This window comes from Talpa occidentalis, unplaced genomic scaffold (assembly GCF_014898055.3).
Source record: "Talpa occidentalis isolate TD23 unplaced genomic scaffold, MPIMG_talOcc4v2.1 talOcc4.9, whole genome shotgun sequence".
Lineage (NCBI taxonomy): Eukaryota > Metazoa > Chordata > Mammalia > Eulipotyphla > Talpidae > Talpa > Talpa occidentalis.
The window spans coordinates 111,106,976-111,130,866 of NW_023605305.1; the positions used below are offsets into that span (position 1 = coordinate 111,106,976).

The 23,891-nt window shown below is 44.4% G+C and overlaps 1 protein-coding gene across 4 annotated transcripts in view; it reads left to right on the top strand.

Annotated features, from left to right (window-relative positions):
• SLC22A15 (solute carrier family 22 member 15) overlaps window positions 1-23,107 on the top strand; it is a 53,356-nt gene extending 30,249 nt beyond the window's left edge. The window contains exons 6-12 of one of the 4 annotated variants that reach the window (XM_037498422.2): window positions 1,942-2,157; window positions 6,494-6,634; window positions 8,706-8,791; window positions 15,131-15,251; window positions 17,423-17,495; window positions 19,694-19,882; window positions 20,492-23,107. In XM_037498422.2, the coding sequence (XP_037354319.1) occupies window positions 1,942-2,157; window positions 6,494-6,634; window positions 8,706-8,791; window positions 15,131-15,251; window positions 17,423-17,495; window positions 19,694-19,882; window positions 20,492-20,581 (916 nt within the window). In that variant the 3' untranslated portion in view covers window positions 20,582-23,107. Of the gene's footprint in view, window positions 1-1,941; window positions 2,158-6,493; window positions 6,635-8,705; window positions 8,792-15,130; window positions 15,252-17,422; window positions 17,500-19,693; window positions 19,883-20,491 lie in introns of those variants that run through there. The other 3 variants (XM_037498423.2, XM_054690813.1, XM_037498425.2) reach the window with 3 other exon arrangements.
• Window positions 23,108-23,891: the final 784 nt, after the last annotated feature.

The window sequence follows — 23,891 nt, forward strand, 5'->3', positions numbered from 1 at the left end:
CTCCTCCTTCACCCTTCTGCCCCCAGTAACCATCAATCAGTTTTCTATATCTGTTTTTATTTTCCCTTATTCATTTGCTTGCTTGCTTTCTTTGTACATATGAGTGAAATTATGCAGTATTAGTCTTTCTATGTGTGATTTATTTCACTTAGTATCATATTCTTAAGATCCATCCATGTTGTTGCAAATGGCAAGATGTCACCTTTTTTTATCGCCGAGTAGTATTCCATTGTTCGTATGTGTGTATATTTACCACCTTTTAAAATCCATTCATTCAATCCATTCATTCAATCCATTCATTCATTCACAATCTGAACACAGATTGTTGTCACATCTTAGTTTTTATAAATAATGCTGCAATAACTTTGGAAGTACATATATCTTTTTTTAAAAGGTGATTTATATTAAGCAATAACAGTTCTGAAACACAAGGAACTTTAATGGAAAGCAAGAATGACTAAAGTTACCCAAGGATGATGAGTGATAATGTTTTAGCTATTTCTTTGTTGGTTCTTTCTCACTCCTCCCAGTTTACCTGAGTTTTAATTTATATTACCATATACTTTCATAATTTTTCTGTCCCAAGTATTCTTTCTTCAGCCATATGGTCTTCTCTTATGTTCTTTGTGGATAGACTTAGTTTACACAGTACCTCCTATACAGCCCTGTAGATAGCAGCAGCTGATCCAGTCGATGGCGAGCTGACCTACCTTCCAACAGGACAGTATCTTACTGGTTATTTACCTGGTGTCAGCAGTAATGATCACCTGGCAATGAGGAAGGATTTTTCAGACTGTTACAGAAGACCTTTGTTTCAGGTCTTGATGACAATTAAATGTGCACAAATATTCTCTTCCCAGTGGTGGAACTTCTGGGGAAATCTCTGCCTTTCTGTTTTTTCTCTTAGCACCTTTTATGTTGCTTGGTATAAAGTGAAAGTGCTTGATGAGTGATTATTGACCGACTGTCCATGAAGTTCCAAATTCTCTGGCATTTGCTGTCAACTCACTTTCCTTATCCAAAGGATATAGCATATTCCAAAAAGCACCTGAAATAGTCACTATTATTCTTATGTGTTTCAATTTAGGCAAATAATTTATTAGATCAAAATAGATCAAAAGGTACTTTCTGTTGTGTTTAGTAAAATAAGGCTTCTATGTTCTTGCCACAGTTTTGTCTTTGGGAAGTCCTCTGGAAGTGCATGCAAACCTGTGACACAGAACATCTAAGTCGTAAAACTTGTTGACGGTATCAGTGGCAATTTGAATCTTCAGTACTTTGTAGTTATGTGGAAAATAACTGTCGTGTTTTAACTGAAAGTCACAGATAATTTTTCTTCTTTAAGATCTTGGGGCACCAGGAAATATCCCCAGGACACATTAAAGTGAGCGTGTGACCTGGTTGGAGTATTTTGAAGTAATAAACCCTCAAGAGTACCTAAGATGTGACAAGTCTTGTTTCATTTTCATGTAACCTTAAAATAATCTCTACCTTCTTAATAACATACCACTACATTAAAGACACTTCGTAAAATTTTTTTCTTCTCATGACACTTTTTCCAAACTCCAAACTTCAGAAAAAGCCCTTTTCTAGAGCATTATTCTCACAACACATGGCTGTGATTTAGCACCATATCTATAACTCATGCTTACAGAGGAATTTGTATCATTCAGTATTATTGGCTTAACTTCCATATGTTACAGCGTACTTAAAAGCAAATGCATAACGTTTCCCTTTTTTACTGCTACTTGGAAGGACGTTTTTGGTTTCCCTGCAAAAAATAGGCCACCTCTTCACACGGCCAGCCTGGTGGATGTGGCCCCCTCTGGGAGGCTCAAGCTTGGAGGCTGGCATGGAGCCCACATACTGTGTAGTGAGTTGTCTCCTTCCGCTGCACATGTACCGACATGGAAATACAGCCTTTAATGACATCTCTTTCAGATTCATTCCTGAATCACCTCGTTGGTTATACTCCCAGGGTCGGCTGAGCGAGGCTGAAGAAGCTCTGTACCTCATTGCCAGGAGGAACCGCAAGCTCAAGTCTACGTTCACACTCACACACCCGGCCCACAGGGGTGCCCAGGAGACTGGCAGCATCCTGGACCTGTTCCGCCACCGGGTGCTGCTGGGGCACACGCTGACCCTGATGTTCATCTGGTAATTACATCCAGGGGCGGTTCTGCTAAGCTCCCACTCCGGTTGCACCAGTCCTAGGTGACCTGCTCCTTCTCCAGGGTCACAGAAAACTGGCTCTTTGTTAGCCTAAGGTTGGTCTCACAGAAATAAGGCTACCCCCCAGCAGGGCCTGCCTGTGCCCACTTCTGCTTTTGCCCTAAACTCCTTCTCAGGGAAGAAAGGATGTGCCTGGCAGCAGGTTGACTGAAGTGGTATAAGTAGGGATCAGAAACACATTAGGATCAGGAGGTGATTAATGCAAACATGTAAGCTTGTCCCATGGCCGCCCCTCCAAAAACAAGCAAGTGTGCCAGAAACAGAAGAGTTTTTAAAAGGGACTTTAAAATACTGAGCAAAAATGAACAATGTAAGAAAATAAATAAATTTAATAGACAAAAAATAAAAGGGAAGTATCTACCTTTGGTTTAGGCCTCAAGCATTCGGATAGCACATTCTCAGTGTGTGTCCTCTGTGGACCCCCTGGGGTAGCCTAAATGCTCACAGGCCAGTCCCTGCACACATGGGGTCTGGGAGTTTGGCATGATGGACCAGAGCCACGTGTGCAGACCAGCCCTCTCTGAGCCTCATTATCCACCTTGGCTCCTCCAGCCCCACTCACAGCCCTCTCAGCACCTTGATTAGCTCAGGATGGTCCTTTACAAAATGAGGTTGTGGAAAGGGGAGAAAGGGATAGGTGGGACCTGCAATTTGTGGCGTGCATGTGTTTTAATACTGTGCATTCTGCAGGAGGGTCATACACATACGGGATCCAGTTTGGCATGTAAACATCACAATTACTGGCCTAAAGGACTCCTGTGCTGTGGTTGTTGTGTATTTTCCATGAATCCTGCATGGAAACCTACATTTTCTTGTGGGAATAAAGGAGACCAATTTTGTGAATAAAGCTAAAAAGAACAGCAGATTGAGGAAATCTGCTAGGATCTTTTTTGTATGTCACGATTTTCTGTTCCTGCCCAACCAAGCCCTGGCTGCTGTCTGCGTGGCCAGCGCCAGGTCACACCACCTGCAGCTCCCCCTGGTGCCAGCATCACAGGTGCGTGAGGGATGCTGAGTGGCAGACAGGCTTGGAGGCATGGAGGTGAGGGGAACCATATAAGCCAAAGCTAGCAATTTTGAGGTTCTACCTATTTTAAAGGAAATTCTTCCCAAGGACGTTCAGGTCCTGAGGGCGCCCTAAGACTGTATTTGCATGTTATGTAGACAGTCAGACCCTCTGCCTGAAGAGAGCGTGTGACCTGTTAGGGTTACTTACTTCTTGTTTTTAAGTTTTTTATTTTTTCCAAGCATATTGCTTTTGGGTTCTGGCCTTTCGGGGATAAACAAAATAGATGAACAAACAAACTAGACAGAGCCAGAGAAAATGTCCCTGATTATTTCATGCCTCATGCAGCCAGAGGAGCTCTGCTCAAATCACCGTCTTCCCCCAGGCGCAGAATGTTAAAATACATGGTAATAGATTCAATGTCATTCCACATGTTGCTGTTCTTTTTGAAGATGCTATAAAATTTTAAAATATTTTCTGTGGATCTGTCATTGAAGAAAGCCTGAACTGGGGAGTCAAATTATACCTCTGTGTTCAACAGCTGTTCCTTTGGTTATTTCCCATACCAGTATCTTTTAAAATAGTTCTTTGCTGCACTAAATATACTGTTAAATAGCATGCATTTTAATGGGCCTCCCCGGTGGCACAGCGGATTGAGCGCAGCACTGTGAAGCTGTCCTCAGCCTCTGCAATGCAGGTTCGATCCCAGCCAGCTGGCGAGAAACCCACATGGCGCAGCAGACCTTTCCTGTCTCACCCGCTGCTCCCCTCAGCAGTGTATTTCAGTTAGTCTGCCTGTCCTGCTCCCCATTCTGTCTCTGGTGAATCCTCTCACCCTCTGGCCTGTACCCTAGCTCGTGTACAAAAATAAATAAATCTCTAAAAAAAATAATAATAATAAAAGAAAATAAATAAATAATATGCATTTTAAATTCTCTTTGGGACCCATAAAAAGATTGCCATGATTTTAATAGCTGCGTCTATGCACACCCCGAGGACCGGTCTGCCGTCACGGGAACTTGCGAGCGGGTCTCGACCTTGGGGCTGGGGTTCCCTAGCTCTGCTCCCCTTTCTCCACCTACTGGTGACTAAAGCCTCGGTGTCCAGGACTGGCTTTGCTTATCCATGCCCGGCTTGACACCAGCACAACTTGGCTAAAGCAGGTGTGTGTGTTTTTTACCGCTGTCATTGCTCTGTACATAATTTATGTGCAGAGTAGATACACACTGACATGCTCACATGCTGACACACTCACACACTGACACGCTCACACCTTGACACCCTGACACACTGGCACTCACACCCCATGCAGAATGCCATGACGTTAGGGGAGGGCCTTTATTGCAGGTAGGGAAGATTTCTAAAATGCTTTAGAGAACTGCCTGGCTTCTGATTTATTTGGCCTGCTGCTTGTGACAAGGCGCCTCGGGCCCGGGGGGAGCTTGGTGTCACCTTCCGTCTGAACACGATCTCCTGGCTGCAGCCCAGCGGCTCCAGCCAGTAAGCGTTGCCGGAAGTGCTGAGCTGCTGCTGGGCTCACTGGCCCCACAGGGATGAGCCCTGAGCAGTCAGCTCTGAGGGTCTCTCTGTCTTCCTCACCCCCCCCTTCTCCTTGGTTGTTGGAGCCCAGGGTCTGGGCCACGGTGCTGTTTCGGCAGAGGCGGAAATAAAGATTTTTCTTCCATTTATTGTCATCTTAGCTATAGCTCATTGGACTTTTTTCACAAAAACTGAAGGGAAGCAAATGGGAACTTCCCCTTTTTAATAAATAGTTGTTAAAGTGAATTACGAAACAGAAAAATGGGCAAACTTCCAAACCCAAGTGTTTTACTCTTTGTCTAGAAATGTATGGTTTACAGAATGTGTTCGGCTATAACTGAAACTGAGCTTCGGGAGGTAATTTTTGTTTGCTCTGTTCTGTTTGGGGTTGGTTTTAATAATGCAGTTTCCTAGACACGGAACTTCTTTACGCCCTTGGCTCTGCTTGGGGGAGTCCCAACTGCCACCTCTGGGAGGCACTTGGGCTACTGAGCTGCCCGGTTCCCAAGTGCGGGAAGCAGGCTTGGTGTCTGGGCTCTTGAGTTCCCGGCTTCGTACCTGGCACCCAGCCTGCCACCCGGGAGCGTTCCAGCATCGACATGTGTCAGTAACTTAATGGCTTTTCAGAGGGCTCTTTTCCAGTTGACCCAAGAGGCTCCTAAATCTGCCGCGGACCTTGTCTTCCTTCCCCCAAGACTGGTGTCCACAGTGTGGGCACCTGCAGGAGGCTGGGGCTGGTGTCAGGGGGCCGTCGCCATTAGAACCTTCTCCGTCCCTGGCCTGTGCCATCCTCTGTTGGCTTTCTCCATGGGAGTTCTTTTCTAGCGTCAATTAGATAATATAAAAACAATTGCCTAAAACAAGAGTTCCATAAATTCTTTTTTTTTTGAAAGATTTATTTTATTTATTTATGCATACAAGATCTGGGGTGAAGGCCAGAGATGTGGGGTGTGAGAGGATTCACCAGAGGCAGAGTGAGAAGCAGAACAGGTGGATTGACTGAAATCCACTGCTGAGGGGAGCAGCGGGGAGACATGAGAGGTCTGCTGCGCCGTGTGGGTAGCTCCCTGGCCGGGGATCCAACTCATGCTGTAGTAGCTTCATAGTGCTGAGACTTAACCCCTTGTACCACCAGGGAGGCTCTCCATAAATTCTTGAATTAGGGACCTCCCTGGTAGTGCAAGGGGTTAAGCACCACACCCTGAAGCAATCCGCAGCCTCTGCAGCACCAGTTCGATCCCTGGCCAGCCAGGGAGCAACCCACATGGCACAGCAGACCTCTCCTGTCTAGCCCGCTGCTCCCTTCAGCAGTGTATTTCAGTCAATCTACTTGTTCTGCTCCCCCCTCTTCTTTGGTGGGTCCTATCATCCATCCCTCCCCGCATCTCTGTCCTGTACCCCAGCTCTTGTGTGCATAAATAAGTAAATCCAGTAAGAGCAAGGTCACTGTCTGCTGTAAATATGCAGAAGCGCTTGATGAAAACACAGGCAATGCCTTTCTTTTTTGGGGGGGCTTCCCATCACTTAGAAGCATCTGATCAGATCATGTCCAAGGCCCTTTTAGCTTTCATTTGTTCCTCGTACAGAGATTGAGATTAGGAGAGAAGGATTTGTGGGGAGGTCAGGCTTGCTGTTTGCAACAACTCACATTGTATGGGATCCTCTCTGGAAAATTCTTATGTGTCTTTTCTTCTTGTCTTTTACCTTCAATTGCAGGTTTGTGTGCAGCCTGGTCTATTATGGCCTAACTCTGAATGCAGGTGACCTAGGTGGAAATATTTATGCCAACCTGGCCCTGTCTGGCCTCATAGAGATCCCATCTTACCCTATCTGCATCTACTTGATCAACCAAAAATGGTGAGTAGAGTTGGGAGTGAAGTGAACTGTATCGAATACACAGGCTCACTTATCCATAAATACCTACGGACCATTGTTCTCGCCCGTGCACTGTATCTGCTAATTAATTACTCCATGGTGATTAGAATTCCGAGTCTAACCAAACAACAGAATTCACTTCTAGTACAGTACGTCCTGGGTTTCATGCTTACAAGATTTCAGTTTTTAACCCAGCGTTGAAAGGTATAACCACCCAAGTTTTTCGAGTAATGTAACTTGCTTGACTCAACAGATGGGATTATTTATTGGCTCTCTGTAGATAGAACTCCAACACCTAATCACTGTCATTTTGTTCTTACTGAAAGCACTTCTAGAGAGACTGTTCTTACCTCTTAAGACCCATGGGACCTTCTTAAAAGTCACTGTCAGGAGGCACTGGTTTGAAATGCTTTGTAAAAGTTCTTTTATAGACTACCCTTTCCTCAGTTTCCCCAGATCTGTAACTTAGTCCCTAATCAGGACAGCTAAAAGTTCTGATCTGTGTGAGCTGGGAATCAGTTGGATGGTACATTTCTTATTCTCCAGAAATCATCATTTTAACAAAAAGTGACATTCCTTTGGCATTGCGCTTGACTCCATTTTCATGAATATTGAGCTTAGAACATTGAAGGCCAGCTTTGGGTCTGTGCTGTTGAAGGCTTTTTCTGGGGGGTGTTCCAATGGCACCTCCCCTTAGTGACTGAGCTTCCTCTCATCCTGGTCGGAAATCTGTCCCTACACCCCAGTATGCCAACACCCTTCCTTCGTGCTGTTATAGCTTCTGGTGCACCCCTCTGACACCCACATAAGTGTAACAAGGATGCTGCCCCTGGGGCCACCCCACAGTATTGCATCCCCCCCCCCTCCCAGGTACCTGCCTAACGTGGTGCTTCTCACTTGAAAGCCTTGGATACTGACTATTAAACCAGCAGAATGACCTGGAGATGCAAGTCTTTCCTTGTTGTCAGCTGCTGCCCACTGGAGTTAGGATTACAACCTGAGCAGATGGAGGAACCCCGCCTTCGGGGTCCAGCAGTCACCCGAGTCCAGTCTCAGCCACCTGTTAGTTTTATGGCCTTGACATGTCACCTCATGAAGCCTCCATGAGCCTGTCTTTAAACTCAGGGTTATAAATTCCCCTGATGAAACTGTCACAAAAATTACAAGTAGCATCGAAGCTCCTAACAGAGGATCTGGCCAATGGCAGTAGGCTTATTAATACCAATATCTTTTCTTCCAAGGCTAGAGATTTTATTTGAAAATAATTTCTCCCAATAAAGTGTGCAATACTTAATTCTGACATTCTAACAAGACATATTTTTATTTGTCTTTTTAAGAGAGAGGTTTGTTTACAATGTTTAAAAATTTAAATGCTTAGATTTTTTTTTTAAAGATTTATTTATTTATTTATTTATATAAGAACCGGGGTACAGGCCAGAGGTGCGGGAGGGTGAGAGGATTCACCAGAGCCAGAGCGGGGAACAGAACAGGCAGACGGACGAGATACACTGCTGAGGAGAGCAGCGGGCGCAATAGGAGAGGTCTGCAGTGCCATGTGGGACCCTTGCTGGCTGGCTGGGATCGAACCGCCGCTGCAGAGGCTGCGGACAGCTTCACAGCGCGGCGCTCAACTGCCTGCGCCACCAGGGGAGGCCCTAAATGCTTAGATTTTTGTAACCAGAAAATGAAATGATCTGGAAGAGTCCATTGTCCGTGATTCTTTATTCTCTAGAAGATGGGGGTATGTGCCATTTGGACTGTTGCTATGACAAAGTAAGAATAAGCAGGAAGCATGTAACACATGCCTGGAACAGTTAACACTGTTCTAAGTTCTTTTCCTGCCACTATCTAATCTTGCCATCCAGTAAGTTTTCTTTTGTTTTATGATAATTATTCATTGAATGTCCTGGCCTGTCAGAACCACCCCTCGCTCCTTAAGAAAAGATGAACATATGTAATGAAACTGAGGACGTTGTAAAAGGAAGGTTGGGAGAAGAAGCGGTGAATTGGTGAGATCCTCAAGAGAAATGTGTCATTTCTTTCTATTATTTAGGTTTGGCCGAAAGCGAACATTAGCAACATTTCTGTGCTTGGGAGGACTGGCTTGTCTTATTGTGATGTTTCTTCCAGAGAAGAAAGGTATGCCTTTTGGATTTCTACATAAGGGTTTGAACAGCACTTTTATTACAATGAATCTCAATATAGTAGAGAGATTACCATATGCCAGGCTTCATGTCTATGATTGCATATTATTTTGCAATTGTGTGGGGTATAATGGGCCAGATTCTTTCCATTGCCTGAACTATTCTCTGGGTGAATAATGGGCTTAGAGGTGCACTATTAATTCTTTCAGGCGATTAAGCTACCATCTGGGGCGGCTGGGCTGTAGCACTGGTGATGTTAGAGTTGTTTATTTGATGAGGAAGAGGACCCTTTAGTTCTGCTCAGAAAGAAACTCTGTCCAAGGCTTCTGATCACACCACTTGTCCAGCCGATCCCAAAATGGGGGAGCAGCATCAGTGGTTCTCAGATCTGCCTTTGCACCCTGTACCTCGGAGCCCCAGGAATGACAGCAGCAGTGAGAGGAGTCGCTGATGGTGACAAGTGACATCTTCTCAGTCTCATGAAAAGTATGGATAAAACGTCATTAGGAAAGTCGGGGTGTTTATATATTTGTAGCTTTGCTGTGCAAACACAGCTTCAAAGAAGGTTCCCTGAGCACCCTTGTGTAATATCACTTCTTCTCATAAAAAATTAAAATTCTGGTTCTCAGCCTTTTTTAATTTTGCACTGCCACTTCGAGAGCTGTGTTTCCGGTGGGTTAACTCCACTGCCGGGGCCTACGGCAGAAGCCCTGTGGGGGCCCTGGGGCCTCCGATGTTGTTCCACTGTGGCGCTCATTCTTCAAGTGGGCATCACTGTGAGATGGTTTGACATAACTGCAAGAAACACAGCTGAAGAATTTTATTTCCCACCAGCTTCTCCTACTGAACGCCCCTTTGGCATTTGGCTGTACCAGTATCTCAGGAAGAGCCCTGGGCCACGTTATAGGTCTGTGACCTGCACCCGCAATGGGCCTGCTGTCCTGTGGGTTGCTGTGTGACCTTCTCTGCCTTGAATTCAGGATGAGTTTGTTCTCTAGATAGAATTTTACCTAGGATTTAGAATAGTCTTTGACTTATTTTCATGGAATCATGGAGAACTTACTAATCTACCTATTTCTTACTCTGTAAGCAGTTCTTACTCTGCAAGCAAACTGTGCTAGGAGCAGGAGAAACTTCTCAGCTGTTGCCTTGGGCTTGTAGTACTAAGTGTCCAGCTCTGTTTGTCTCAGACAGAATTAATGGGCTTCATCATTGTAGCTCTCGGTTCAGCAGATTGTGTTTGTCATGGACAACATGGGATTTCGAGTTTTCTGCCCACAATAGAACATGCTTGGAAACTTCTCACTGTTTTTTTTTTTTTTTTTTTTCCTTAAAAGATTTATTTATTTATGCATACAAGAGGTGGGGTATAGGCCAGAGATGGGCGGGGAGAGGGGGCGGTGAGAGGATTTACTAGAGACAGAGTGGGGAGCAAAACAGGCGGATCGACTGAAATCCACTGCTGAGGGGAGCAGCTGGCAAGTCAGGAGAGGTCTCCTGTGCCATATGGGTCACCTCCCTGGCCAGGGGTTGAACTCGTACTGCAGCAGCTGCAGATAGCTTCATAGTGTGGCATATTAACCTCTTGCACCACCAGGGAGGCCCCACAAACTTCTCACTGTTACTATAAACATACGGGTAACCTAGCATACCTTTGCGGGCCAGGCTAAGTTACGTCGTTTCTCCCTCCTGCTCTGTACAGTCACCCACCCCTTAGTCTCTGCAGAGTTTTGTGCTCCCGTCCAACCAGCCATCACTCTCTGCTCATGTCCAGCCTGTTGTAATAGAGCAGCTGGATCCCTTCGTCCGCTGTTCCCCTTGGCAGATGCGAAGTAAGGGACATGGTGCAGGGAGTGTTTTCACACTCTCAGGAACATGATTCCACGATGACACTTAGAAAAGTGAATGTCTTGTCTGTTTTTGAAGATTTCCAGACAAAAATTCCACAATGTCCTTTAGCAAATGGTTTCTAATTTTAATATCCATTAGGATATTAGAACGATCCTCTTGCATGACATCTGAGCCCATATCCATTCATTTTATTCATTGCTGGAGATGGAAAACAGATGGTCACTATTTTTTTTTTTTTTTTTTGGTGAGTGTCACTTTTTTTTATTTTATATATTTTTTACATCATTTTTCATTTTTGTACAGTGTATGCATTTTCATCTTGGTTATATTCCCCATACAATTCCCACCCCCCTTATTTTGACTCTAATCCTCCCCCCATAGTGTTTCTAGTTTCTAGTTCCCTGTTGATTTTTATTTTTATTTTATTATCATTAGTCTTTTTCCTGGTCCCTTATTTAAGTTTTCTAAATTCCTGCTATGAGTGAGACCATCTGGTATTTTTCTTTTTCTTTCTGGCTTATTTTGCTGAGCATGATCCCTTCCAGCGCCATCCATGTTGCTGCAAATTGCATGTGTTTATCTTTTTTGATTGCTGAGTAATATTCCATGGTGTATATGTACCACATCTTCTTGATCCAGTCATCTATTTTTGGGCATTTGGGTGTTTCCATAGCTTAGCTATTGTAAATAGTGCTGCTATAAACAGAGGCACCTTTTTTTTGTTTGTTTGTCTTTTGCATAATCCTTTCTGTACTTGCAAAGTCAAGTAGCTATTCTTGGCTCTCCTCTTCTTGGAGCTAAAAACTTGTTTTTTAAGTTTTTTAAACTTTCCCTGAATCTTTCCTATTTAAATGTTAAAAATATTTTTATGACTTTCTCTGTTTTTTTTTTTTTTTCCCCAAAGTTTTGAGCATAAAGCTGTATATTAGGAAAGTTCTGAGAGGTACATATTAGAAAGGAGACCTAGTACTTAGAAAATTTTTTAGCGTCTCTTCTAAGCTTGGAGATTACTTATTGTCTCACTTTTTTTTTTTTTTTTTTTTTTTTTTTTTTGTGGGACCCTCGCGGGGGGGAACAAACCAGCGCTGCAGAGACTGCAGGCAGCCTGGCAGCCAGGCGCTCAACGGCTGCACCACCAGGGGAGGCCCATCTCACTGCTTTTTATGCTCATTTTCTCTCAGATTTTCCCACCAAATATTCATCTGCTTTCTCCTTTCTGTCCACTCAGGTGCCCCTCTCTGGTTGGCATCTAGACATATGATTGTGGTTCTGTGTGTCTGAGGCACAGGCTTAAAGTTTATCTCTAGAAAGGAGAGCCAGGAATCTAGAAAATAGGTTTCTTGATATCCTCAGCCTGGGGCTTATAATTATTAGACCCAAGTGCCCTGCCCAGTATGTACTGACACGCTGGTCAGGCTTAAGCTGTGACCTGCTGATATAGCAACACAGATGAATTTCAAAAGCTTTATGCTAACTTAAAGGAACCAGACACAATGTCTAGACCCGATTATTTTATTTGTGTGAAATTCTAGAAGTAGTGAATCTATAGTGACAGAACTATGTGTAAGTATGGTATTTTTCTTTAAAAAGAGAAAGCACAAGTAATCACACTTCTTTGTCCTTTGTTTCATAGCAAAAGGCCTGGAACTATCCGAAAGATGTTTAGCACATGCGTGAACAATAAGAATCTGCTATAATCATCCAGAGAATGACGTGGGTGATTAAGTTGAATTTTTATATTTGGGGGCCAGAAAAATGTGATTGGAACATACTGAGACATTTTGCTTGGGTGGCCCCAAATGGCCTCTGAGCAGACATCCACGTGACTGTTTCCAAAGATGATGTCCTTAGTAGCTGCATCATTGGAATAAACATAATCTCCTGAGTTTAGTACATTGAAGGATACAAGTGTTTTAAGGGTTGCTTTTTTTTTTTTAAGAAAAAAATTCAATTTAAATTTTCCCTTTTCAACAATCACTGTTTTTCTAAATGGTCATTTTGAACACTCTTGGTAACAGCCAATAATGCCTGATTTAGTTTTCAGAAAAAGAACCAAGGTCAGTAATCCAGGGAACCAGCCTTGTAGCTGCAAAGCCCCCCTAAATATGAACTCTACATGGCCAGCAGCTCCACAAGCCAGAGTCCCAAAGAAAATAAGAAAGTATTTTCCAATAAGCAGGGCTGTCTGTAATTGACATGGGCCATCTTAGAAACCAGTGAATTCTCCCAGGTTCTGGCTGGCAACTGCAGCCTTCATTGGCAGGAACATAGGAGGGAAACGTGGAGCATTTAATGAGGTGCTAGGTGACATGTGTCTGGAGCCAGACCCCCTATATGGACCTCGGCTGGCACTGGGAGATTCTCTCTGCCATGCCTTGGAGCTTGTGTTAGATGATACAGCTGCTATGACTTGCCATTTGAGTCCAGTCTCGAGGATGGCAGCCCCTTAACTTGTCACATTGTCTGCACGCAGGCTGGGGGTCATCCTGTTTGGGTGGAAAACTGCGCAGAGCTCACTGGCAGTTAAGCAAATGTGTACATTTCTGTTTGCTCAATGCTACCTACGACCTTTGCCTGATTCACTCAATTTTCTGAAAAACAATTGATGAGTTTCATTCCCCCTCATTCTTGATTTAATTGAAGTTGTTAGATCTTGAAAGTCCGGCACATACCTTGGGGTAAATGCTGAATGGCCTGATTGTTTTTTCCCAGAATCACCTTAGAGCTTAAAAGAACATATTTAGAACTTACAAAATCCTTTTCCAAATAGCCTGGCAGAAACAGAAAGCCCCAGATGGTGGAGTTTGGCAGTCCCTGGACCGCTGTGCTCAGGACACCATCTTTAAAGTAGATGAAGATTTATTTTCTAGTGAAACTGGGAAAGCAAAACTTATGTTTTGGAACAGAGTGTGTTGTATGCCTCCCTCCTTACAAGTTGAGGGAAAATAAACAGATTCTTCTCACTGAAATTAATCCCTCTCATAGTTCTTCCACTTAAGTTGCTCAACAAATACCTGATGAGCATCACTGTGCTTCATGCTACGAGTTGCTCTGAGACACACGCACAAGAAAGACACTAGCCTTCACCTGAGATAACGTGAAATATTCTTGGGACAGACAAGATGGAAATGTAAGCAACTAAGAGTGTCAGCAGCACATCAGCTGGATGGATCAAGAAATGGGAGCAGCAGAGGTCAGAGGAAGGGCAGGATATTGCATTTGAGTTATTTAAAGGAAGAGTGGTTTGTGTGAGCCAGGCATGCGGTCCGGGGAAGGGACAAGCGTGTTCTCTTTGGCAGAAATGTCAAGGAGACTGAAAGGCAATTACTTTGGTGATTAGGACATTGCTGTTGACCTTCAAGAGTGGGAGTTTCAGGACAGGATGCTGAGAGCCAGACAGCAGTGCATTACAGAGCAGATGTATCTGAAGAAATGGAGAACTAGTTGCTGATTGGAGATGTTTGATAGTGAAGAGGGGAGTATAACAGAGTCCATGAGAATTGTTTTCCCTCAGACAGGGCAAATTGCTATTTTGAAGGTAGAGGCTAGTGGGTTATTGAAGGGTTTAGGTTCAATATGTCTGAAAGGAAAAAATCGTAAGGTCCCTGAGAGAATAATGTTAACAAAGGAGAGAAACAGGATAATTGATAGTATTTTTTATAGGAAAATGAACTGGCATAAAATCTACTTTTGCATTTTATGTAAAATTGTGACATGAAGAAACTCAGTTATCGTTAGTGATTAGTATTTCTAGTAAGAGGTGAGGGAGGAGGGGAGATTAAAAGTAGTCCCATTTTTGACAGTTCTGTTCTTTAAAGAATATGAATACAGTGATTGTAGTAACTGAATGGGATTATTCCGTCTTCTCAGTGAAAAAACAGCAAGGAGTGTAGACTGAAGAGGGATGTTTTTCTAGAAGATGGATGTTTCTCTGCCTCTGTGTCTGGAAGACTCACCCCCCTCACGTGCTGGGGGCTTATCTGGCCGCCATGTTAGATGCACCATTAATGGTGTATTCTTTCCTTGTGATTCTTTCCTCCTGTTGGTTTAATGTCTCCTTTGCTCAAATTTTTGCAAATTGTCTGTGATGGTTAGTTATTTCCTTATTGCCCCTATAACTCACTTTCCCAGCTACTGGCTATAACCATTTTGTCAAACTGGTTGGGGAAAAGGGAGAGGCAGGTGACACCGAAAGGTTTCCATGACGCTCCCCTGATGACAGCTGATGCTCACCACAGCAGATGTCCTCAGGGGCCTTGGTCGCTCAGGAGCAAGTGCAAGTTCAGCCACACGTATTAACAAATACTAAGTCAGAGTTCTGGGGAGAACCATGCCTGTGTGTTGGGGCACATCTAACTCTCTTGAGTGTGTTCTCAGTTATACCACCTCTTTGCTGTTCGGGATCCTTCCAAATGGAATGTGTCCTTTCAAGGATTTTTTTCCCCACAAAGGGTCTGACAGGTGTCACTCTTGTTCTCCTCAGACACAGGTGTGTTTGCGGTGGTGAATAGCCACTCCCTGTCTCTGCTGGGGAAGCTGACCATCAGTGCCGCCTTCAACGTGGTGTATATCTACACATCTGAGCTCTACCCCACCGTCATCAGGTAAGCCTCGCACAGCTGCCCTCTTTCTCCCACACCTGCGCCTGCACAGGTATGGTTTTCACGTCACCTGGACCAGAGTTAGAAGGTGCAGCCACAATTCAGCAGGCAGTTGTGAGCTGTGAAACTGTGTGGACTGCTTGGTTGAGGAGAACAAAGTTTTCTCTTAAACTGAATTCCCTCATGTAAGTTGTGGGAGATGCTCTGCACTGAACAGCCCCCACCAACCTAGTGCTTGGATGTCTTTTTGGACATCCATGGGCTTCATTTATTCACCCATCCTGTGTCAGGTGCAAGACAGACATGGGACAGGGTCCTTCTTGTCCCAGAACCTACATTTAGCATAAAATATACACATTTTAAAAAGATAATCCGTGTAGGGCCTCCCCGGTGGCGAAGGGGTTGAGCGCTGTGCTGTGGGCCTCTGCAGCGTGGGTTCGATCCCCGCCGCTGGTGAGAATCCCACGTGGCGCAGCAGACCTCTCCTGTCACACCCAGCAGTGTATTTCATCAGTCTGTGTGTTCTCTTCCCCACTCTGTTTCTGGTGAATTATCTCACCCTCCCGTGCATCTGGCCTGTACCCTAGCTCTTATATAAAAATAAATAAATCTTTTTAAAAAAAAAAGATAATCCACGTAGCAATAACTGAATGTTAGATTTACATATTTTTTTAAAGTACAATTTCCATTTTATTTCTCCACAGAGTTGTTCTTCAGTCGTTACATGGCTTTACTCTAGCTTCTTTACATGGGCTTTGGAGGAGGTCGTGGGGCAGCACCCGCAGGTCTAAATCGGGGTGGGGTGTTCTATCCTTCCGAGCTTCACGAGAACGATTCCTGACCACCTTGTTAGGGTGTTTTTGAGGAATAGGACATACTTAGTTGAAAAGAACATATTCTGTGCTGAGTTACCCTCAGGACACAGAAAACAAACCCGGATGTGAAGGGTAGCAGTGCCGCCAGGGCCCCTGGTTCTGCCTCTGCAGGTTGGCTGTACCCCTCAGTTAGTGCTGCTCCAATGGGCCCATCTGCTTCCCTGATCCAGGCAACCTCATGATTCTTTCTGCCTGTTGGTTTACCGTCTCCTTTGCTCAAATTTTTGCAAAGTGTCTGTGATGATTAGTTATTTCCTTATTGTCCCTATAACTCACTTTCCCAGCCACTGGCTATAACCATTTTGTCAGACTGGACACTTTGGAATGTGGGTGTTATTAACAGTTAGTCTGGGATAACAGGGTGATAACAAACATTGTCATGTGCACTCCCCCCTTTTATAGACATGCTCCCCAAGAAAGCAGTGTTCTTGGTTCTCTGAACACATATGTTCAGTCCATTCCTATTTATATGCTTTAAGAGTTATCTTTTTTTATACCCTGTAAGAGTTAATTAGTTGAGTTGAAATAAATGGGTTGATTTTCCACATCACTGAAAAGTCCTGGCTCTCCATGACCACATTAATACATAGGGGACCTAAGACACAAACTGATGATAACAGCCTTATAGGAAAAATTATAAGAACAAGAGAACACTTGACAAGAGATAGTCACTTGCTCATTTCTGCACCAAACTCTATAACTGACCAATGAGGTAGTTACTAGCCTTGTGTGACTCTTTAAATTTAAATTCAGTAAGAATAAATAAAGAGTTGAGGTCCTCTGGGCCTCCCTGGTGGCGCAAGGGGTTAAGACGCAACCTATGAAGCTGTCAGTAGCCTCTGTAGCACAAGCTTGATCCCCAGCTGGCCAGGGAGCTGCCCACATGGCACAGCAGACCTCTCCTGTCTCGCCCGCTGCTCCCCTCAGCAGTGTATTTCAGTCAGTCTGCCTGTTCTGTTCCCCACTCTGTTTCTGATGAATCCTCTCACACCTCTGGCCTGTACCCCAGTTCTTGTATGCATAAATAAAAACAAATATTTAAAAAAAAAGTTGAGGTCCTCATGCTTGGTAGTCACATTGCAACCACTCGCAGTAGCTGCTTGTGTCCAGTGGCTTGTGTAGTAGACAGTGCAATTCTAGAACATTCCCAGCACCACAGAATATTCTGGTAGGCAGTGCTCTCTGGATCCTGAGTTTCCCCTTTGGGATCTTGTGTCCTGAGCCCTCTGTCCCACAGGGTCTTTGAATTGTCCTCCTAGAACTTACTGGTTTTAAAAAACCTTTTCTTATGCCTTTCAGGAACGTTGGCCTCGGAGCGTGTTCCATGTTCTCTCGAATTGGTGGCATTATTGCTCCCTTCATCCCCTCACTGGTTGGTTTGTAACCCCTAGTTCTGTTTTTCTTGGTGCTCTGCTTTGGCAATGCTTGCACTTTTGAATAGAAGGGGGGTAATGGGCAGGTGCCATGCAAGTTCAGCCTGACACAAATGTGAGACTGTGCCTTTGACATTAAGGCTCCATCGGGATGGAGAGATTCTTCCCAAGGATGCTTTTACCTCCAACTCTGAATTTTCACTTCAGTGTCTTCATTGGGCTGTTAGCTAATGCCAGCTGGCCCCTCCCTGTCCTCTTTCATAAGCTAGTCAGTTAGTGAATTTTTAATAAGCTTCTCTGTGTGCTGGGCTCTGGGAGAAACATGTCATGTAGCACACGCACACTGCATAACCATATGAGGGAGGCTTGTTGTTACCTGGGTTCAAGTTGAACAGGCAGCAGAAAGACCCTCTACAAGGCACACCACATGGGAAGAAAATTAGAAGAGAAATACAACTAGTTGTGTGCCTGTTAATAGTTGCTGTCATTTTGTAAATTTCAGAGTCACATGAAAGGGGATGGGCTAAATGACAGCTCTGACGTCCCTCTGTTTCTGAAATGTAGGGCCCTGGGAAAGAGCCTGTGGGGTCCTGCGCCTCCCTGCACTGTCTGATCTAGGAGCTTCCAGCCCCCACTCACAGAAGGCGACTGGATTTGGTGTGGGCTAAGAGCCTGCTCTGTTCACAGCAGATGACAGTGCAGGCAGCTGTACCAACTGCTTCCTAGGACAGACGTTTCTGAAATGCCATTGCAGCCTCTTTTTCGAAGTTGCAATGCATTTCCTTCCTCTGAGCATCTCTCTCCATGTTTCATGCTTGCTATTAGACCCCAACACCCTCCTTATGGAGCAGTCATTAATTCCATTCTGCAAAATGTGTCCGACGTTCAGTGTGTATCGCTAAAGATCTCCAACGTGGCTCTCCTAAAGCATCATAATACCCAGCACCGGGTTTCTGTTGAGTCCTGCTCAGTTGGGAAGAGGTGAGCGGCTCCCCTTGATTCAGCAACACACCCACAATGAAGACACGTCTGCCTGGACGTGGCCAGAGGGTAGAGTTTCTCCTCGCCAGCCCCCTGTCTTCCCTCTCCCCACCTCCGTGTCCCTTCCTCTCCCTCTTTTTCCATCTCTCATCACTTATGAAAAATCAGGAAAATATTATCTGAAGGGCCATCCTCACTCGTAGTGAGTGGTCCTACCCACGGAATTTGGAAACCCAAACCAGTAGATGATAAAGGCAAGTGACTCCTGTGCAGGAATTCAGGAATGTTAATCAGCTGGGAAAAGCCCCAGAGCAAAGTCCACAAGCAACACAATCTCTGAACCTGTTTGTATTTAAAGAATCTGTTTAAATTTAGAATCTCTAAAGCAAGTGTTTGTATCACTGCCTGCTGCTGTTTTCAGTTTGGGTAGTTCAAAGCCATGTGTGTATACCAGGATTCTGGGCTTTTCTTGTCATTTTCAGGGTATTTCTATATTTTTTAAAAAACACAACATTATTTGTTTATTTATTTTCTTACATGTTTGTTAATTTTTGGAATCTACCCAGAGGACACAAAAACACTCCTCTGTTTATTGCTGCGCTATTTATAATAGCTAAGATACGAAAACAACCTAAATGCCCCAGAACAGATGACTGGATCGAGAAGGTGCGGCCTAGGTACACAGTGGAATTCTACTCAGCAATCTAAAAGATAAACTCACGCCATTTGAGGCAACATGGATGGAACGGAGAGAGAGGATATTTCTACTTTTAACCCCTGTGCCTCTCAGTTAGGGAGCCAAGTGAATTGGCAGGCATGTGTGGGATTGTTTGGTCCATTCCAGGTTGAGAACGATAAACTTCGAAGTTTATCATTAGCGATTATTTTGGGGCATCTCCTGTGTGCAGAGACTTGGAGATCTCTGTGTTCTTAGCTACTCCCTGAGGCTGAGCGCTGGCTTCCCTCTCCCCTGACCCCGAACTCTGACCTGCTCAGGTGCCAACAAGTCCACAGCATCCACCATGCATGAAACAGATTCCCAGGAACCACCATGATTTCTCCGGGGACTCTCTATGGGGCAAAGCATCTGTAGCGTAGCTGGCCAGAAGGCAGGAGCCTGATAAGTAAACTCGGCCCTTCACCCTCAGCACTGACGCCATCTGCCAGGAGACTAACCCTGATTTGCCTTGTTTTCCTCCCGCCACTGCCCCCACAGAGATATGTACAGTGGTCTCTGCCCTTCATTGTATTTGGAGCCACAGGCCTGACCTCCGGCCTCCTGAGTTTGTTGTTGCCAGAAACCCTGAATAGTCCATTGCTCGAGACGTTCTCTGACCTTCAGGTGTGTTCGTATCGGAGACTGGGGGAGGAAGCCTTATCTCTGCAGACCCTGGAGCCCCCTCAGGTACGACAGTGTTTTTCTTAATCACTCCCACCTACCGATGAGCCTGGTTTTGGGAGAAAAGGAACGTTCTGTTGAGATGCAGCAGAACCGAGTGAAAATTGCTAGGAAGCAAAGGTGGAATCTAACAGTGGCTGCTTTCCAGAGAAATAGAGATAATCAAGGATTTCGTTAGCTTTTTTTTTTTTAAGATTTATTTATTTATGCATACAAGAGCTGAGGTGCAGGCCCAAGATGCGGGGTATGGGGGTGGGAAGGGAGGGGGTGAGAGGATTCATCAGAAACAGAGCGGGGTGCAGAACAGGCAGATCTACTGAAATACACTGCTGAGGGGAGCAGCGGGCGAAACAGGAGAGGTCTGCTGCGCCATGTGGGTAGCTCCTTGGCCGGGGGTTCGAACTCATGCTGCAGAGGCTGCGGATACTTCATAGTGCTGCGCCTTAACTCCTTGCGCCACCAGGGAGGCCCTCACTAGCTTTCTTAGACACTTTAAGGGCCTAATTCTTCGGGGAATAGATGTCATAAAAACACTTTGTCCGTTGAATGGCTAGATAGTCACTTTCACTGCAGAAAGACATCAGTCCACCGCCTCTTTCTCCTTTCCTGTTTCAGTCCACAGAGAAAGAAAGTGCTTTGGGGAGCGAGAGCGAGGAGGAAGAGGAATTCTATGACGCGGATGAGGAGACCCAGATGATCAAGTGAGGAACCAGACCCTCCCCAGGAGTGAGGACCCGCTCTGTGCCTCCGACTAAGGCAGGTTCTCCCAGGAAACCTGGTTTTAGGACGATGGGCTTGGACATAACAGAACTTGGTGTGAACTGATTTTTTCAGGTGCAAAGAAAGTTGGAAAAGAGATTTCATGACAGAGGATGCCACCGCATTAAAGGAACAGTTGTTAATTTGTCCAAAATTCGGGGTTATCTCAGAATCATGGCCTCTGGCCCAGAGCTCTAGCTTAGAGGCCTAAGTGGCAAACTGATTGCTATCTAGAAATTTGATTCTGTTGCTTTTCCTTCGTGTCCTAAGGGCAAATATGTAAAAGTTCTCACCATTTAAGTGGGATAAGATTTAATCTTTAGGTCTGGCCACATTTGCTTTTTATACCATATTTGGCATTTACTCCATCCGCTGCTCCTCCCCAGGAGTGTTGGGGCTGGTGGTGTTGGCATTTCAGGTTTGTTCCAGAGGAAAAGCACTGAGAGGTTATTTGCATGACCCACAGACTCCGCTTTTCCAGTACAGATGAAATCGGGGTCCTCAGCCCGGTTCCCAGCCTAATGAGAGCTGGTGCCTTGGATTCCTCAGATGATGCACTAGGAAAAGCTGACTGTACTGACGCAGTTTCTCAGCCCCAGAGGTGGAGCCGTGGCTCCACCTTTCTTCACTTTCCACTTATGCATCCCCCCCAGAAAGCTTTCCATCTCAGGTTGCTGTGGCAGCAATAATCTCAGAATCATGCACAGAAAATGAGCAAGTTTAAAAAAAAAATTTAAAAAGAATAATAAAATGAGCTAGTTTTATAAAGCAGAGGGCAGTTAAAAAGTGACATGAGGGGCTCCTGAATGCTGAAAAGCAAAATCAAAGGTGCTGTTTTTTTTTTTTAAAGATTTATTTATTTATGCATACAAGAACTGGGGTGTAAGCCAGAGGTGTGGGAGGTGAGAGGATTTAACAGAGACCGAGTGGGGAGCAGAACAGGCAGATCTAGAGAAATACACTGCTGAGGGGAGCAGTGGGTGAGTCAGGAGAGGTCTGCTGCGCCATGTGGGTTGCTCCCTGGTGGGATGGGATCAAACTTGTGCTGCAGTGGCTGGCAGTAGCTTGATAATGCTGTCTTTAACCCCTGGGCCACCAGGGAAGCCCACAAAGGTGCTATTTTAATGATGAAGAAAAACAAGTTATCTGTCACAATGTATTTGTCTTGTTTTCAGTGTTGGGCCAGGAGACTTGGGCAACGTTCAGACTTGAATCCTCCTTATCCTAGATCAGCCCCTGCCTGTTGAGTCAGAATGGAAGGCTCAGAGATTTCATAGCAAATGTTGGTTTTTCATTCCTTACTAGCAGCTTGCACATAAGTCAAAATCAGATTTCGTTTCCTAAAATCATGTGCTGAAAATACGTTTCTCTGTAAAATTGGAATGTTCCCTCAAATAGGAGTTGTATCATAGGGTCAACAAGCTTGGGAAGCATTGTTTTAGGTTACCTGCCCAATTAGGAAAATATTTGTATTTTCAGGATTTCCATTTCTACTAATTTCTCGGAGAAACAAAAACTGCTTTAGAGGGAAAGAGGAAAAGTGTCGTGAATGCTAATGATTGCTTCTGGAACCCGGGGAGGCGTCACTGGTGGGCTGGGTACTCTCCTGTCTCCCTCCATGCTGACCTCTCAGTTACGCCGTATCCATCTGAACCTTTATGGGTATTAAAGTATTTTCATGTCCTTGATTATGTATTTGACTTTTCATTTCTAGGCCATTTAAAATCCATTAGGGGGATTCCAGTGTCATAATATTAAATGTTGAAGATAGGGAGAAAAAGGAATTTCCTTACATCCTGATAGATGCATACACTTATTCATCGACTACAGTGTCCATCGCAAGTCAGCTTGAAAGTTTTGTGACACAAAGCTGCTTCTCTGTATATGGGATGGAATGATTTTCAGGTGTTTTTACCACAACCCATTATCTGTACGAACAATGCCACACACAGACGGTGCGTAGCCATAGATGTGGATTGTATTTCATATACAACCAAAGCAGTTTTGTCCAATACTACTTAGCCTAACTGTCTTCATTGCATTGTATTTTCGATTTTCACTTAAAAATGGAAATAATACTGGTGAAGACAAATGAAGGTGATTTCACACTTGATAAGCAGCTCCAGACGTGCAGCTGGGAAGAGAGAAATGAGAAGCGTGCCACCTTTAGTGTTTGCCTTAGTCCTTGCCTCGGGCCCATGTGCACAAGGACATGTGTGTAAAGATGTTCAGTGTCAGCATGAAACAGTGACATGAAATGCCTTCGGTACAGAAATGTACAGACACCTTTTTATATTCATAAAATGGAGTGAAACACAGGAGTTCTATGAAGTAGATGCATCTCAACAAGGTTGAACAAACTGTTGGCAAGATTTTGCTTGATCAAATCATTTCATGGATAAATTCTTTAGGGGGTAACTGAAGAACATGCTAATAAAAGATATCGAAAAGCTTTTTCTGCGGTACTTTATAGTCAAGACTACTGATATTCTGTTGCAAAACTACAGAGTTCTCTTTCTTATTTCTACCCAGATGAAGAGTTATTTCTCTTCCCTATAGGTTATATTTCTCCTGAAAAAGAGCTTTCCATCTGTGAAAACATTTAAATAACTTCTCAGCTGAGACCCTAGAGCTCTGTAACATAAAGCTGAGAGAGATTACTTATTTATTGAAATATGTCAAGGACAGATGTAGCCAAATTAGTAGTAAGATAACTTTAGTCTAGACCCCACAGAACAATTGATTTAGAATAGATTAGATTCTGGTGGAGTAGCTTTGCTTCAAGACATAGCTTCAAGAAATTGTATGAAATAATCATGTGAGATGAGTTTAAAAAAAGCACACTGGACTTGGAGAGAGTGTAATAAATGAATGAATTACCAATGTGTGGGCACAGCATCCAGAAACCACAGAAAAGAAGACAATGCAGAAGGAAGCCCATTGATGGAGGCCTACTCATGGCCCAGCCTCCTGGGGCCCAGGACAGGGTGAGGAATGATCCAGAGGGGTCAGCAGGAAATCCTCAGTGTTGGGAGGCACGGGAAAGTGGGTGAATATCCATCACTTCAGATTAGGCTTTTAAAATCATCGAAGCTAAACTATTCTTGCTGGTGATAATACAACAGATTCATTTGCTTCCTAGAGCCACTTTCATTATTATAAAGGCATTACTTTATTACAAGAATGCATGTTTTCCCATTGCTGCTGCAGGGGGCATGCATCCATTTAATAGCTGACTGCAAAAGAAAAGCCCACA